This window comes from Culex quinquefasciatus, chromosome 3 (assembly GCF_015732765.1).
Source record: "Culex quinquefasciatus strain JHB chromosome 3, VPISU_Cqui_1.0_pri_paternal, whole genome shotgun sequence".
NCBI lineage: Eukaryota > Metazoa > Arthropoda > Insecta > Diptera > Culicidae > Culex > Culex quinquefasciatus.
This window is the reverse complement of record NC_051863.1, coordinates 82,235,795-82,251,009: the sequence shown is the minus strand read 5'-3', so window position 1 is coordinate 82,251,009 and position 15,215 is coordinate 82,235,795. Positions and strand designations below refer to the sequence as shown.

The following is a 15,215-nucleotide window of genomic DNA, read 5'->3' as shown; positions in this document are numbered from 1 at the left end:
GTGAGGCCGAAACACGCGACTTCCGAAGTTTTATAAGTGATCTGTCAATATGTAATCCAGGACGGCGGCCAATGTGGTGATAATGGAATAAATATTGAGAATTTATTCAGGCCATAATTTGGGCTCTCACTACAAAACAAATGTTGTCCATAGTTAGTAAGTTTATTTGTAACATATGTTTCACAAAAAAATCTTTTAGGCACTTTAAGCAGCAGACTTCCAAATACCATGCATGCAATGGTTGCAACGATAATGTTTGTACAGAATTTACGCGGTTTTGATGGAGACGCAACAACTATAATAAGAGCATTATAAACTTTCCAACACCGGTTGCACCGTACGCTTCCAGTTTTCAGTCCAACGCAACTGCTGGAACTCTTTCAGATTCTGGTTGATCACTTCCCTTTGGTTGGTCAGTGCGATGTTTGTGGGAAAATCGTACAACCATTCGCCTATCTGTTCAGACAGCTCTTGGTAGTTATCGAAAAGAAAGCCATTTTTTCCATGCTGCACAAGTTCTTCGATGCTAAAAAAGAAAGGTGTTGTTAAATGGATTGTAATTAAAGTTGAAAGAGATTGTGCTATACATACCAGTTAAATCTCATGGCACACACAGGCAATCCGGAACCGAACATATCGACGACTTTCATGGGAAGATCAAGTCCACTAGAACTGTAATGGAGGCAAACTCCGAGATCTGCACAAGCCAATAGCTTGGGATAATCATCATTCTCGAGCCAGGGCGTTACAACCGACACCTTTTGCCACTTTTTCCGTTGGATTACATTTTTGTAGTGTTCCTTCAACGGCCCCTTCCCGGTGATGATGCAAATCAACCTAGGGTAGTGCTGCGGTTCTTTTAGCGATTTCTTTTCATAAATATCAAGTGCAGACACGAGCATGCTAAAGTCCTCGTCCGGTGTCCAGCTGGTGCTGGAAAGTAGCATAGCCGGACGGTGCGGTCTGGACTTTACCTCACCGTCGGCCGTTCGCACAGTGAATGCCGTGGCCTCCTGAACTCCCGTGTCCTTGTAGGCATCGAAACTATCCGGCATAAACTCGCCAATCGTGTTGCAAAGGCGCATCAATAAAGCGTGTTTTTCCTCGAGCGGAATCGGGTGGAATTGCACCGGTGGACGGTCATAGAGGACGGTTGCACTGGGAATTGAAATAGTTTTCTTATATTTTGAGGCTCTGGTACCCTGTGAGACTAAAATCAGTTAAAACCACATAAACTTTCATTATGTTTTGGAGGATACTTTAAAATTTTGTTAGTTTTCATAAAATCAAGTCATACTTAGTAAATATTTGTATTGATTGTTTTACAGTCAAGGTTTTTTCTCAAAAAAAAAACGTTTAAGATCAAAGCATAACTTGAGCCTTCCAAGGGTAAAAAGATAATTTTGTAAAGTACTCACCGAACGTTCCAATTGTCCTCAAGGTCCGCCTGCATCGCCTTCGTGACGCAGAATCCAGCGGCCGCCTTCCGCCCAAAATGGAATTCGATCGCCTTGGCCAAACGCACAATGAAGCCGTCCGGGGACGTACTGATGGCCAGAATCGAATGCGTATAGTTGTGCCAGTCGACAATCATTTTGGACCGCGTAACTAGACAGTACACGTAGACAACCACGAGCGTCGGAATGGCGGGCGGATTTTGGCACAGAACGAACCGCGGCTTGTGAATGCTGATCAGGGCCACCAGTAGGGTCAGCGCTTGCCATAACGACTTGAACACGTACTTTAGGACGCTGGGGAGATTCAGCTCCGGAAACGGATTGAGACGATGAATTTTTACGTTCGCGCTAGACGTGAGATCTTCCAGCGGTTTGGATTCCACGTAGCCAATCAGATCAACGAGGTAGCGGGATTCTGCGAGACTTTTCGCGTGGTACTGCATCCGGGGACTCCGGCCGATGTCACCTAGGACGACGACGCACGCATGTTCGATGGTTACCGGAACGTTCTTCATTCCTGAACCATTCGGGTTGAGAAATTCACGATAAAAACAAGATCACATCATCACGTAAAACTTGCTGCACTTTAAAGGAGAGCGGTGCAATTTTGACATGTCTGCGCAGATAGGCAGCAGAACATAAAAATGGTGCGGCGAGATACTACGGCACAGAAAATATTCTTTCTTATTTCTTTAAAAAGACCCTGGCACCAAACGATTGAGGAGAAATTGAAGTCCAACATATGCCAAACAAAAAATTTTGTACAAAATGTAAAGAAGATACTGTCGGCCGCTGGTATAATTTTTAAAAATAATATCCGATTAAATTTAAAATCTTCAAACGAGGACGTAATTAATTGTTGGACCCCCGAACATAAACAGTGCTACGCCAGCGCCACCACCAAGCACGGTGATCAAAGAGGGAAGTTGTTGCCTTTAATCTTGTTTGAGGGAGCATACTTTTGTTACGTAACGCTTAAAGAGAGAAAGAGGAGAGGGGGGGGGGGGGGTTCAATTGTGTCGCCGCTTCACGTGAACGCTTCATGAGAAATTAAAAATGAGAGTGTGTGCGTGCAACATGGAGTTAAACTTTTCAAAGTGCCATGGTAATCTTCACAGCAACTTCACAGAAAGTTCAACTCCATGTTGCACGAACTCTAACTTTTAATTTCCCGATGGAAAGTTTGTTACAAATGGGTTGGGAGCAAGTTGGGAGGGGCAAAAATACAAACTCAGCGTTACGTCATTGAAGAACACTCCCTAGAGTGAGTCACGACTACACTTTTTGAAAACCACTTCGCAACGGCTTTTTAGCGGTCTTTTTCCACAAAACAACTGCCCCTGAATTGAGATGGACGCGCTTTTTGCATTGTTCAACTTTTGTTTTTAGAAGTGAGAAATACAAAATTTAGTTCGAATTCTGGAAGATAATTTGTGCAAAATTTGAATGCGAATGTGTTTTAGGGATTTGAACAGTTAAAAAATCAGCAAGCCGTGCTTTTTCTACGAGTGTCAGTTGAAGTGTGCGAGTGAAAAAAGATGGCTCGTTTGAACGGCGCCCGGCTGCAGATGCTGGAAAAGGGAGAAGACAAAGTGGTCCGAGAAATTCCTGTACGAACAAGTCAGGTCCAGATCGGTAACAACCCAATACAAAATACAATTCGCTTGAATTCCGCTGGTGTCGAAGATGTTCATTGCAAAATCTTTGTGCAAAACGACAAGGTACGAGGAAAAGGGTGTTATGCCCTGGGGCCCAGGATTCGAATTCAAAGCTAATTTTTTTTTTTTGCTTACAGGTTTTTATAGCTAACTTTTCGGCGAAGAATCCGATTTCAATTGACCAAACGGTGGTTCCCAAACGGGCCGCCCTGACCGATGGTTCCGTTCTGGAAATCTGTGGAACGCGGTTCCGCTGGAAGTTTGACGACTCGAAACTTGTACGAAAGACGCCGACCAGTTCCAAGTTTGGGAACCGGCGACGCACGACCATGGTGCGGAAAAAGCAACCCGCTGCGGCTGCTGCTAGTGGTGGCGCCAGTTCAGCTGTCGCGGGAGGTTCCGGGAAGAAACCGGCGTCGAAAAAATCTCTCCAGCAGAAACCAGCAACCTACACTCTGCCCAAAAATAACAAACAGTTGCTGAAAAACATCCGCAAGCGGTTAACCGTGCACAAGTGCGTAAATTGCGTGGACTCGAAATTATTTGCTTATTTATTAAAATGTGTTTATTTACAGCATAATGACCAGGCATAACTCCGAAGACGATGCCGACGAGGAGGAGGACACGGAATGTGAAGAGTCTGATAACGTCGTTGAACATTCAGACCGGGCAGAATCTCCAAAGCCAGCAACACCAGAGAAACAGTCCAGCGCCGCTGCTTCGGCGGCCAACACTCCCTTCTACACGCCAGAACCGGAAAAGGAAAACTCAGTCCCAGTAACAAAAACTCCCAAAACACCCATGCTGCAGTTGGAAAACTCGGCAATGATGATCCTATCGTACACTCCGGCGATCGGATCGCGCTCCAAGGCAAACATTCAAAAGACGCCAATTTCGGGGGCGAAAAGTGGCCAGCGTCTGAACTACCTGACGCCCAAAAATGAAAACGTGTCGGTGAGTGGAACGCCGCAAAAGTCGAAGGCCGGCAATTCCATGTATCTCATCGACCTCACCACACCCACCTCTGGCCACAGCAGTTTCGTGTGCAGTCCCATGCTTGACACAACAGCCTCTTCGGTCGGCACTCCCAAAGTGGGGCTGATTGACCTTACAACGCCAAGTCCGAAAAAGGTCAAAACTCCAGCGTCGGCGCTCAAATCGACTCAGCAGAAGACATTGTTGAAATCGGCCTTGAAAAACGCAAGCAGGACGCCCAGGACAGCGTTGCGAATGGCAACTGGAACGCCCGCGACTCCCAAAGCGATTCCAAAATCAGTCTGAACGACACACCGACCAGGTCGGCTACTTCAACAAGAAGCAACAAAACACCTGCCAGCGGATCGGCTCGAGCAGTAAGCATTCGTAGTAGGCTCGAGACACCGATTTCGAGCAAGAAACAACCCGACCCGGACCGAAAGGAACCGGCTCCATCGACTCCGACAGCTGTACAAACGGATCAGACCAAGCCAAAAGCCACACCCATAATGACCACCGATGAACTCTTCGACACGCTCGTAGGCCGACAGTCGGTTGCAAAGACCTACGAAAGAAAATCCACGTCACCCAAAAAGACACCGTGCCCGCTGGTGCTGGCCGAGGATACGAGTGACATGCCCAAAACAGACATTGACCTGTGGGTAGAATCAGTTGTGGCCGCCGTCACGAGTCCCGAACCGGTCAACATGGATTCCATCATCAGGAAACCAAACCGAACAACTCAAGTCCGTTCTTCTCAGTATTCCGACATCACACCCCACGAGTCCTTCGCCGAAGGTTCAGCAACGGCCAGCACGTCGGAAGTGGTGGACCCACAGACGGAAAATGTCGCCGCCGATGTTGACAGTCCTGACGAGCTAGACAACATGACCGATAAGCCCACCATCCCCAACAGCAGCCGAAGAAGTGAAACGCCTTTGGCCAGCAAAATCGCTCGATCGCTGGGCAATAAACGGCAAACGATAGGGAATTTCTTCACCAACATCTTCGGCAAGCTCACCGTCAGTCCGGTAACCCGAATCAGCATCGCCGATGACTCCATCAACCAATCAGGGGAGGAAGAGGAACGAGCAAATGACGACGACTCGGACGGATCGGAAGAAGTGTATCACGACAGCGAGACGAGTCACGCCGCGGACGTTGCTGCGGAGCAACCATCGGAGTCCATCGCTTCCAGTCCAAAGTTGCGGCAGTCACTGCGCGATACGCGAAAGTTTATTGGCAATGCTTGGACCTCGCTCAACACCTCGAGGCCGCAGCTGGACAATACGGCCGAGATTGACGAGAGCTTGCTGCTGAGTGACACGTATAACGAGAGCCAATCCGACGCGGGCAACGAATCCGACGCGGTTTACGATCTGACCGATTTGGGCAGTCGACCGGCCACGGCACAGCCACCAATGTCGGCCGCCAAGTAGGGCATTTATTTTCTTAAGCTTCACAAATTTATGATAATGTTAAATTGTTCCTGTTTCACAGAACTCCAACGCACCGGCAAAGCGTTCAATCTGCGGGCGCGTTCGACATCAGTCCGTTGGCAACTCCGCTTTGCCACGACGACGACGACGCGGTGCCACAAGAGCTGATTTCGCCAAATCAGTCGATTAATGAAACCCAAGTTGGCACTTCCGAATCTGTTTCGGTGGCTATGGATCAATCGGTTCCTGCTGAAGGGTAAGAAATTTTTGTGAAGCGACCTCCAAAGCAATGTTTCATTTTACGGTGTATTTCGCAGTGAGACGGAAGAGCTGAACAAAGCCAACGCTGAAGAACAGGAGGCGCATTTGGACACATCGGAAATGGAACCGTTGGAAGTGACCGATGGCTTCGAAAGGTAGCTCTACCAAGTGGGCGGATAAATGAGGTGTTTCTAATGTACAATTTTCATTGCAGCGAGCTCGAAATCGGTCAGCCGAAGACGCCCCGTACAAACGACTTAGTCGGCAGCAGGCGCGCAACCCGCAACTCGATTGCAACCACCCAAGTTTTTACACCGAAGGCCGCCGCTGCAACGTCGTCGGAGATCGCTCCGTTGAGTGAGTCCAAGCTACCGCTGCGAGGACTGCATACGGTGGCAGTTCAGAGTCCTGCAAAGTAAGTAGTTGTGATTTGTTGTGGAATGGTCAGTGTGAACAATTGATTTTCTGATTTAGGACGCCGCAGAAGTACGAATCTGTCCCAGATATTGAGTTGCTGGAAGACGCCAACGCCGACCATGTTGATCAATCCGCAATTGATTCTTTTGTTGAGGTTGAAGCTGAGTCGGCTGTCGAGCAATTGGTTGAATGTGACAAGTCGAGTAGCTTGTGTGTCGATCAGGTTTGTTAGGATAGCGTAAATTGTGTAGCTTTAGATCAACAACTATTTTATTCATTTCACAAAGGTTGAGATCGCCAACGCAGAGATTGCGGAGAACGTGGCACCCCTGGAAGAAACCGTCGAGTGTACCGTTGAAACAGTTGAACAAGAGCAGCTACCCAATTCATCGGCAACTTTGGAGCAAACAGTCGTAAACGACAGTTTGAATTTGAATGCCGCTGCAAGACGAAGCATGCGCAAATCGCTCGCGACGATGACGGCCACTCCGAAAACTAATGCCTCTCTCAGTAAGGTTCCGATGAGCGAATCGAAGCTTCCTCTGCGTAGACTGAGAGCGGTGCAAACTGCCGAGTGAGATTGCCTCGATATTCGAATGTTACAACAAATCTAATCTCATCCCTTGTCACTGTTTCAGATTGGAGCAGACTGTTGAGAAAACGCCGGTCAACCAAGAGTCAGCTTTGGAAGAGACTGCTGAACCGCAAGCTGGGGAGTCACCTACAGATCAATCCGCGAACAGCACTCCAGTGACTCCAATTCCAGCAAGTCCAGGTCGATCCTCTCGCAGAAGTGCTCGCTCGACCCCACAGAAAGCCTCCTCCAGCTCCACGCTGAAACCGACTCCAGTGGGTACGACGCCGCTGCTGAAGCGTGTCCTGCAAAAAGTTGTCAAAGCCAGCGCAACAAAAGCCGCTCAAACGCCCAAGCCTGCGTTGAACGAATCCGACGCGGACGCAAGTCTCCAGTTGGATCAGCTGTACCAGACGCCACCATCGCTTCGTGTGACTCGCGGCAAGGCCACAAATACAAGCACTCCAAACGTTGCCGACGCGAGTCTAAACCTCGATGAGCTCTACAAAACTCCGGCACGAGGCAACGCGGCAACGCCAGCTTCCGCCAAGAGTCGAGCTGCAAAGGTTGAAAATCTGCAAGGCACGTCAGAACAGGCAAGTCTCGATCCGTCGGTGTACAAGCTGGAATCATCCGCAGCCGACAAGAGCCTAAATCTGCAGGAATTGTACAAGACGCCAGCTGAGGCACTTCCAAACCAACTGCTGGAGGTCGCTGAAACCCGAGAGGAAAGTGCAGCCCGGATGGCAGAGGCTGACATGAGTTTGAATCTCCAGCAAATGTATCAGACACCGGTTCGGACAGCGAAGAGTGATGAATCGCACGAGGAAAGTGGAGACCTGGCGATTGCAAGTGAGTCGGTAGCAGATGCGGATCTAGGTGGGGTCAAGTTGATCGAAACTACTGAACCGCGGGAAAACGTTGACATGAGCCTAAATCTGCACGAACTGTACAAAACTCCTGGCAAATCACTGCTTACAAATGCACAGCAGTCTGCCGTCGAGAACTTAGAATCACCTAAGGAGGGAGCAGTTCAAGCTGACGTGAGTCAGTTGTCTGCTGAAGAAGCAGATGCCAGCAAGATTGTTCAAGTTGAGAAATCACAACCCAACGCAGAAATGAGTCTTAATCTGCAGGAAATGTACAAGACGCCAGCACGTTCAACGCGCCAGTCGTCAGCGGTCAAAACTACACCGCAGTCTCCTGTTAACGTAAGTAATGTAGATGTTGATGAAGAGCAACTGCCGCCTAGCGCGGACACAACCCACAACGAATCTGCAGTCAAGAATTCCGAACAACCCAATGTAAGCTTCGTACAAGCAGACGTAAGCCTAAACCTGCAACAGCTGCACAAGACGCCGGCACGACCAACGGTTCAGTCATCGGTGGCAAACAGAACTCTACAGTCTTCTGTAGACGCAACGTGCGACGACGCGGTGGCAATCGTAAGCACCCCGGACGCCGTTGTTGACCATGATGTCAGCAAGGCAGAGGCTGATGAAGTTGGAGAACCACAGCCTAGCGCGGACATAACCCTTAATCTGCAGGAACTGTACAAAACTCCAGCCAGATCACAGCGTGAGGATATCCCGATGTCGTCTGCTGTCAAGAATGCAGCAACGCCACAGAAACTTGACGTGTGTCTCAATCTGCAATCTGCGGCACGACCAACGCACCAGTCATCAGCATTGATAGGTTCTCCACAGTCTGCTGCTGGTGTCAGCAAGTCTGATGAAGTTGACAAACCACAAACGAATGCAGACATGAGCCTGAACCTGCAGGACATGTACAAGACGCCGGCACGTTCAACACACCAGACGTCAGCGGTCAAAAGTACACCTCAGTCTCCTGTTGATGTTGATGAAGAGCTACAGCCCAGTGCAGACATAACCCACAACGAGTCTGCAGTCAAGAATTTAGAAACACCCGAGAGAGATGACGTCCAAGCAGACGTAAGTGCTGTAACAGCTAACGTCAGCCAGTCACATAAAAAACCACAGCCGAATGAAGACATGACCCTGAACCTGCAAGAACTGTACAAGACGCCGGCTCGAGCACCGCGTACAGTTGCACAGAAGTCTGAAACACCCAAAGAAAGCGTCGTTCAAGCTGACGTAAGTCTCAACCTGCAACAGCTGTACAAGACGCCGGCACGTTCAACGCGTCAGTCTTCTGCAGTCAAAAGCACTCCGAACGCTGATGCCAGCAAGGTAGACATGAGCTTGAACCTACAGGAACTGTACAAGACACCTGCACGCACACTGCGAGGTGTTGCTCAGTTGACTCCTGCTGCCGGGATGGCCACACCTGCGATCGTTGCTGTTCAACCCGAGCCAGAAGCCAATGTAAGCCTCAGTCTTGAGCAACTGTACAAAACGCCTGCACGAACGCATCGTGAATCCTCAGATCCACCATCGGCGATGAAACAGGTCATGGCTTCTGAGGTAACTCCACAGAAGATTGTTGAAAAGTCTGCAGTGGATGTGACTCCGACAGCAGAGATGAAAAAAGTTGAGCGTACCCCGATTGCTGGAGTTTCCGAGCCAGAGACGGACATGACCCTCAACCTGGACCAGATGTACCAAACACCAGCGCGACAAACGACGTCGGATAACAAAACCGTTGGCAAAGTTGAAGCCGACAAGAGTCTCAATCTCGACCAGCTGTACAAAACACCTGCTCAGACCTTGCGCGGTGTAACACAGCTAGCCTCGGTGCAAGCAAACACTCCGGCCACCGAACCAAAAGCAGAAGCTGAAGTGAGCCTCAACCTGCAAGAACTGTACAAAACTCCAACACGTACCCTGCGTGGCACAAAAGCTCCACAGTCTGCCTCGAAACGGGCGGAGGTCGCTGGAACGCCCAAGCAGGACAGTGCTGACATGAGCCTCAACCTGCAAAATCTGTACAAAACTCCCGTACAAACTCAGCCGCCTGTCGCCGACACGACCTTCCAAGCTGCGGTTTGCGACGAGTCGAACTTGAAAGTGGAGTCGCTTTTCAAAACTCCAGCCCGCACTACGCGCGCCCTGCTTCCGCGGTCATCGGCGAAGGTGGCTACACCGACCCCGAAGCGTACGCCACGATCTGCCAACAAAATTCACGAGCAGCCATCGGTGTCGATGGTCGAGTCCGAGCTGGCTTCATCGATCGCAGGAGAAAGCATGGATATGGGCTCGGAATCTGATGGATTAGTAACCGGCAAGGCCATCAGCAGTACACCGTTCAACCCCCGAACCCGCAAGTCTACGCTGGTTGCTGCCGTGGGCATGATGTCCCCTTTGAACTCGTCAGGCGATTCTACGATGACGTCCGAGATGAACACCGAAGCCATCGGGATCACCACGATCGATTCGACCACCGTTGACCAGATGCAGACCCTGGACGGAGTGTTTGTTGCTGCGCAGTCGCGACTTGTGTACGACGAATCGGGCCTCGAAACGATAGCGGGAGATCCGCTGCAGGTCACGAATGCCGTTGAAGATATCACGTGCGCCGTAGAGGTGAACGAGACTACGCAACGCACCGTTGCTGGATCACTGCTGGAGCAAAGTGAAACCTTGGTAAGCAAATCATGGTCCAATGTGGTGGTGTTGAAGGTATTTTCAACATTTTTTCCTTTACTAGATTGAACCCAGTTGCTCCGAGCAAGAAACGGTTGATGCGTCGAAGATTGTAGAACAGTCGCTTGTTTCAACTTCAGCTGCCGATGGTGTCGAAGAGCCCGTTCAGAGTGCGCTACTTGAAACTGAAGTGATCACACCTGCAACATCCTTGCGCGAAGTTTTGCAGTCTCCAGGGAACGCCGAAACTCCCGGTAACAAATCTGCTATGGAGAGCACTCCCGTGCGCAACGTTGTCGAAACTCTGACGCCAGTTGTCGAACCTGATTTGGAAGCTGTTAAGAAGACCCCCGTCGCTTCACCAAAGTGCCCTTCAACGCCTGCGAACAAGCCGACCAGCGGAACGCCAATTCGGACGTCGACTAGGTATCAACGTCCCGTCTATTAACCGCCGCATCCACTTCTCGTCAATCCACGCCCTCTATCGTGTCCAAGCAAGATGCCGATGTGACCGTGAACGTTTCCATCAGTGAGCAAGGTAAGTCTTTCATTGCAACTAAAAAGAAGTAAATACTCACCCGAACTCTTGCTTTATACTCCAGAACTTGTTACTGTATCGACACTGCCTGAAACGCCTGAAGTTGAGGCTGCTCCAGAAGAAGATGAAGTTACTCCAGATGTTCCGGATAAGGTAGAAACGGTCGAGTCGATTGCTGAAGAAAAGGTCGATGAAGCGCCCATTGACAACATGCCTAGCGAGAAAACATTCGTTAGTTCACCTGTCGTCACTGAAACCGTTCCGGATGTAAGCCCTGTCGATGAACCGGCTGACGCTTCTACGCTGCTGAGCGAGAAGATGGACGCCGAATTGGTTCCAGAGCAATCTGTCGATGATCTTTCAGCAGTCCCCGAGATCAGTCCTGTCACCACAACGCAGGTTCCAGACACTGCTGCAGCTGCCTACCTGACCTCGATGGGTGTCGATCCGGCACTGTTACAGCATATTCACGAACGAGTCGATACCCTGGAACGCGAGTTGGCTGAAATGAACGACATTACGCAGAGCAGTTCAACGTTTTTGGAACGGTCCGACGAGCAATCGCTCGATTCGCAAGAGTCTGAGGTCGAAGGCAGCAAGAATCAGACGCCCAAGCCCATGAAGCGGCGGTTGTACACGAAGATCGCTCCGGATGAGAGCACGCCGGAACGACGCGAATCGATTGGCGATCAACGAGTTTCGAGTTTCTACACCGAAAGCGAGAGCGACAGGCGGGCGGTCGATACATCGTCCGAGATTGAGGAACCAAAGAAGGTAGATTCGGTGAAGGTGTTGCCAAGCCGAGCGTCTCGTCGAAAAATCATTTCCCTTTCCGAGGAGGCCTTGGCCGGCGCCTCGCCAGAATTGAAGTTCGTAAAGCCCAAACAACCGAAGGTTGTTGCTCCCGTGGAAGATCCTCCCCAGATTGATACGTCCGTCAACACGTCTGAAACAGAGCAGAGCGATCAGGAAACTTCCCTCGGACGCCGCAAGGTTGTGTTTAACGATCACATTCAGGTGAAGGAGATCAACTCACCAGCCTTCATTGGAGAGATTATCAAGAAGACTGCGTTGCGAGGCCGTGGTCGCAACAACAAGCAACAACCTGTTACAGTTACCGTCGATCAGCACGCTGGACAAGCGATCAAGCCGGCTACCAAGCGGGCCAAAATAGCCGAGCCTGTCACCGAGGACGCATCTCCACAGGAAGGAACCAGCACGGTCAAAGTAACGGAGGGTGATCTGGACAAGGTTGAAACTGTTGCACCAGTTGTCGAAGAGCCACTGACGAAGTCGGAAGAAATCGTTGAAGCGTCCGTAGAAAAACCTGCAGCTAAGCGAAGTCGTGCGAAGAAGGTACCTGCGACAAAGCGAACCGGATCCAGGACAAAAATTCCGGTTGAAGCAGCAGCTGAGGATTCAGTAGAGTTAGATCCCCAGGAAGGAATCAGCACAATCGCAGTAACTGACGATGTTTTGGGCAAGGTTGAACCAGTTGTTGAAGGTGAGGTTATTCCAAAGAATGTCGAAGGGCCACCGAAACATTCCGAAGGAATTGTTGAAGCGTCCGTTGACGAGCCTGCTCCCAAGCGAAGTCGCACAAAGAAGGCACCTGCAACGAAGCGGACCGGTTCCAGGCCCAAGCTTGTGGTTGAAGCAGTTGCTGAAGACAAAGATGAGGCCGCTCCAAAGGAAGGAACCATCCCGAACGAAATTGAAACGGTTGAATCAGTTGTCGAAGAGCAGCCTAAACCATCCGACGAAATCGTTGATGCGCCCGTCGAAGAACCAGCAACTAAGCGAATTCGTACTAAGAAGGCACCCGTATCAAAGCGGGTCGTTTCTAGGACGAAGTCTCCCGTTGAATCAGCTGTGCGAGATAAAGTTGAGGCTGCTCCAGAAGAAGATGAAGTTACTCCAGATGTTCCGGACAAGGTAGAAACGGTCGAGTCGGTTGCTGAAGAAAAGGTCGATGAGCCTTCGGAACAATCCGAAGAAATCGCTGAAGCGCACGTTGACAACACGCACAAACCAAGTCGTTCGAAGAAAGCACTAGCAACGAAGCGGGCCGTTTCCAAGACAAAGGACGAACAGACCTCAACGGCGGCCAACGAGGACAAGCACGACGAATCCGATGCAGCTTCTGTCCAACCCAGCGCCAAACGATCGCGCCGAGGAGCAAAGGAAGCTTCGGATGGCACGGAACCGGTTGTCAAGGAGCCCACAGATAAGGAGGAGAAAATCGAGCCGGAACAAAAGGTTAAAGCGGAGACAACTGTCGAGGGTAGCGAAGGTCAAACACACGTCGCGGAGAAGAGAGATGCTGAGCAGCCCAAGGCCACGACCAAAGCACCGAGTCGTTCACGTCGCGGCAAGAAGCAGGCCTCCGAGTCGGAAGAATCACCTGTCGAAGCTCAAGAAACTGCACAAGCGGCCAAGCCAAAATCTCGACGGGGAGGAAAGAAGAATGACACGTCTGCCGATGAGGTTGTTCAAACTGACACACCTTCGGAAGCAGCTGAAACCTCGAGTGCTGTTGCAGAGCAGAAGACTGACACCGAGGTCGAAAAATCGATAGAGAAAGCTCCACAAATCGAAGGAGAGACGTCAAAAGCGAAGGCGAATCCCAGATCTCGTCGTGGTGCAAAGGGAAAACGTGCGCCAGCTGATGAAGCTGATCCCAAACCTTCCCATGAGTTGACAAGTTCAGCCGACAGCCACGAGGACGAGAATTCCGCATCGCACAGCAAGGCTGCGGTGAAGAAAGGTACCCGCCGTGGTCGTGGCGCAACTCAGAATGACACTGTTGAATCCAGCGTGCTTCCAGAGGTTTCTGCTGGCGCCTCGTTGACAGTTGAGAAAGCCGTTGCAGACTCTACAAGTCATGATGAGCCGAGTGCGGCTGCCGTTGACGTCGTATCTGGTGCGAAACGATCGCGACGAGGTGCGACGAAGGAAGATGCTGAATCAGCAGCCAACGAGCCGTTGAGCAAGCGAACGCGTCGTGCACCAAAGTCAAAGGTGGAGCAGGTCACTGAGGAAGGTGATTCAGCTGTAGCTGCAGACCTGGTCGTTGCGAAGCCAAAACCAATTGGTCGTTCTCGTCGTGGACAGAATCAGGATTCAGAGGCAGAGTCAGCAAAGACGCAAGATGAGCAGCCGGAAATAGGTAGCGAGAAACAGGAAGCGTCCCAGATAGACAAGTTTGACATTGAAGAAAAACCATCATCTCGACGAGGAGCCAGGAAGAAGCCTGCGGAAGAACAGACGAGTGCCAGGATGCCATCGCCGACGTTGCCTCCTCCTGCAGTCGACGAACAACCTGCAAAGCGAGTAGGCAGGCAAGCGGCAAAACGAGCACCAAAAAATACCACCAGCAACCCAGATCCGGTTCCGGTTGAGATGTCTATGAATGAGTCCCACATGGTCAAGACGATGCTACCTGCTTCGCACACTTCAACTCCGTTGATAAAGAGCGTTCTTAATGCGGACGCCGTTGAAGTTCCCAGCGCAACACGCGGTCGTCGGGCGGCGGCGGCAAATCCCGTTATTGCAGCACTGATTGAAGAGTCCACACCTCGTACCAGGGCCCGCCGTGGCGCAAGTGCAACGCCTGAAGTGCGGGTCGAAACTCCGAGTACGCCTGCGAAACGTGGTCGTGGTCGTGGCGCTGCAGCCAAAACCAAGGTCGTAGAAGAAGAGACTCAGTCAACGGTAACCGAAGCACCACAGGCGAGTACCACCGCCGTTGATGAGTCGTCCGAACCGTCGACGAGCACGGCGCGAAGTCGTGGAAAGAAACCCGCAAAGGTTGACAAAGAAGTCGTCGAAGAAGCCACGGAACCAGAACCGGCCACGAAACGATCCCGCAAAGTTTCGGCCAAGTTGCGGGATGATGCTGACGATGCACCAAAGGCACCTGCGGCCCGCGGTCGGCGCGGTGCCAAGGCAAAGACTGAAGGATCGAACGCGGACGACGAGGCCGGTCCCAGTGAGGAAGTGCCCAAGAAGAAGCCCAGAGGAGCAGCTGCTACGAAACGCACAGCCAAGAAGACGGCAGCGGCAGATCTCAACGAAGAAAGCGTACCAGAAGAGGAAGAAACAGAAGAAGAAGAAGCTCCGAAAAGTCCACCCCCCAAACGTACACGGAAGGGTGCTAGATAAGCTCGAGTTGATAGGCCGCAGATGGTTTAATTTTTGTTTTGTTATTTTTTCTTATTTTTAATACTTAACCTTTACTGAACATTTACCTACTAAGGAATGAATAAATAAATTTGATTTGATGATTGGAAAAGAAGGGCGTGTTTTGTAATTTATCTTTACATTATTCATA

General features: G+C 50.6%; 2 protein-coding genes across 2 annotated transcripts; one reads left to right on the top strand and one right to left on the bottom strand.

Moving 5' to 3' along the window:
* Window positions 1-117: 117 nt before the first annotated feature.
* Window positions 118-2,076, bottom strand: LOC6038963 (chitobiosyldiphosphodolichol beta-mannosyltransferase). The gene is made up of 3 exons (XM_038264876.1): window positions 1,419-2,076; window positions 592-1,158; window positions 118-526 (listed from the first exon to the last, which is right to left on the bottom strand). The coding sequence occupies exons 1-3, from the start codon at window positions 1,970-1,972 to the stop codon at window positions 310-312; spliced, it is 1,338 nt and encodes a 445-aa protein (XP_038120804.1). The 5' UTR covers window positions 1,973-2,076; the 3' UTR covers window positions 118-309.
* Window positions 2,077-2,775: 699 nt separating this feature from the next.
* LOC6038964 (proliferation marker protein Ki-67) lies at window positions 2,776-15,179 on the top strand. The gene is given in 13 exon segments (XM_038260890.1): window positions 2,776-3,178; window positions 3,253-3,629; window positions 3,691-4,345; window positions 4,348-5,525; window positions 5,591-5,785; window positions 5,847-5,945; window positions 6,005-6,205; window positions 6,265-6,430; window positions 6,495-6,781; window positions 6,846-10,344; window positions 10,409-10,789; window positions 10,840-10,882; window positions 10,947-15,179. Coding segments are annotated over 13 exon segments (11,364 nt in total). The 5' UTR covers window positions 2,776-2,995; the 3' UTR covers window positions 15,047-15,179.
* Window positions 15,180-15,215: the final 36 nt, after the last annotated feature.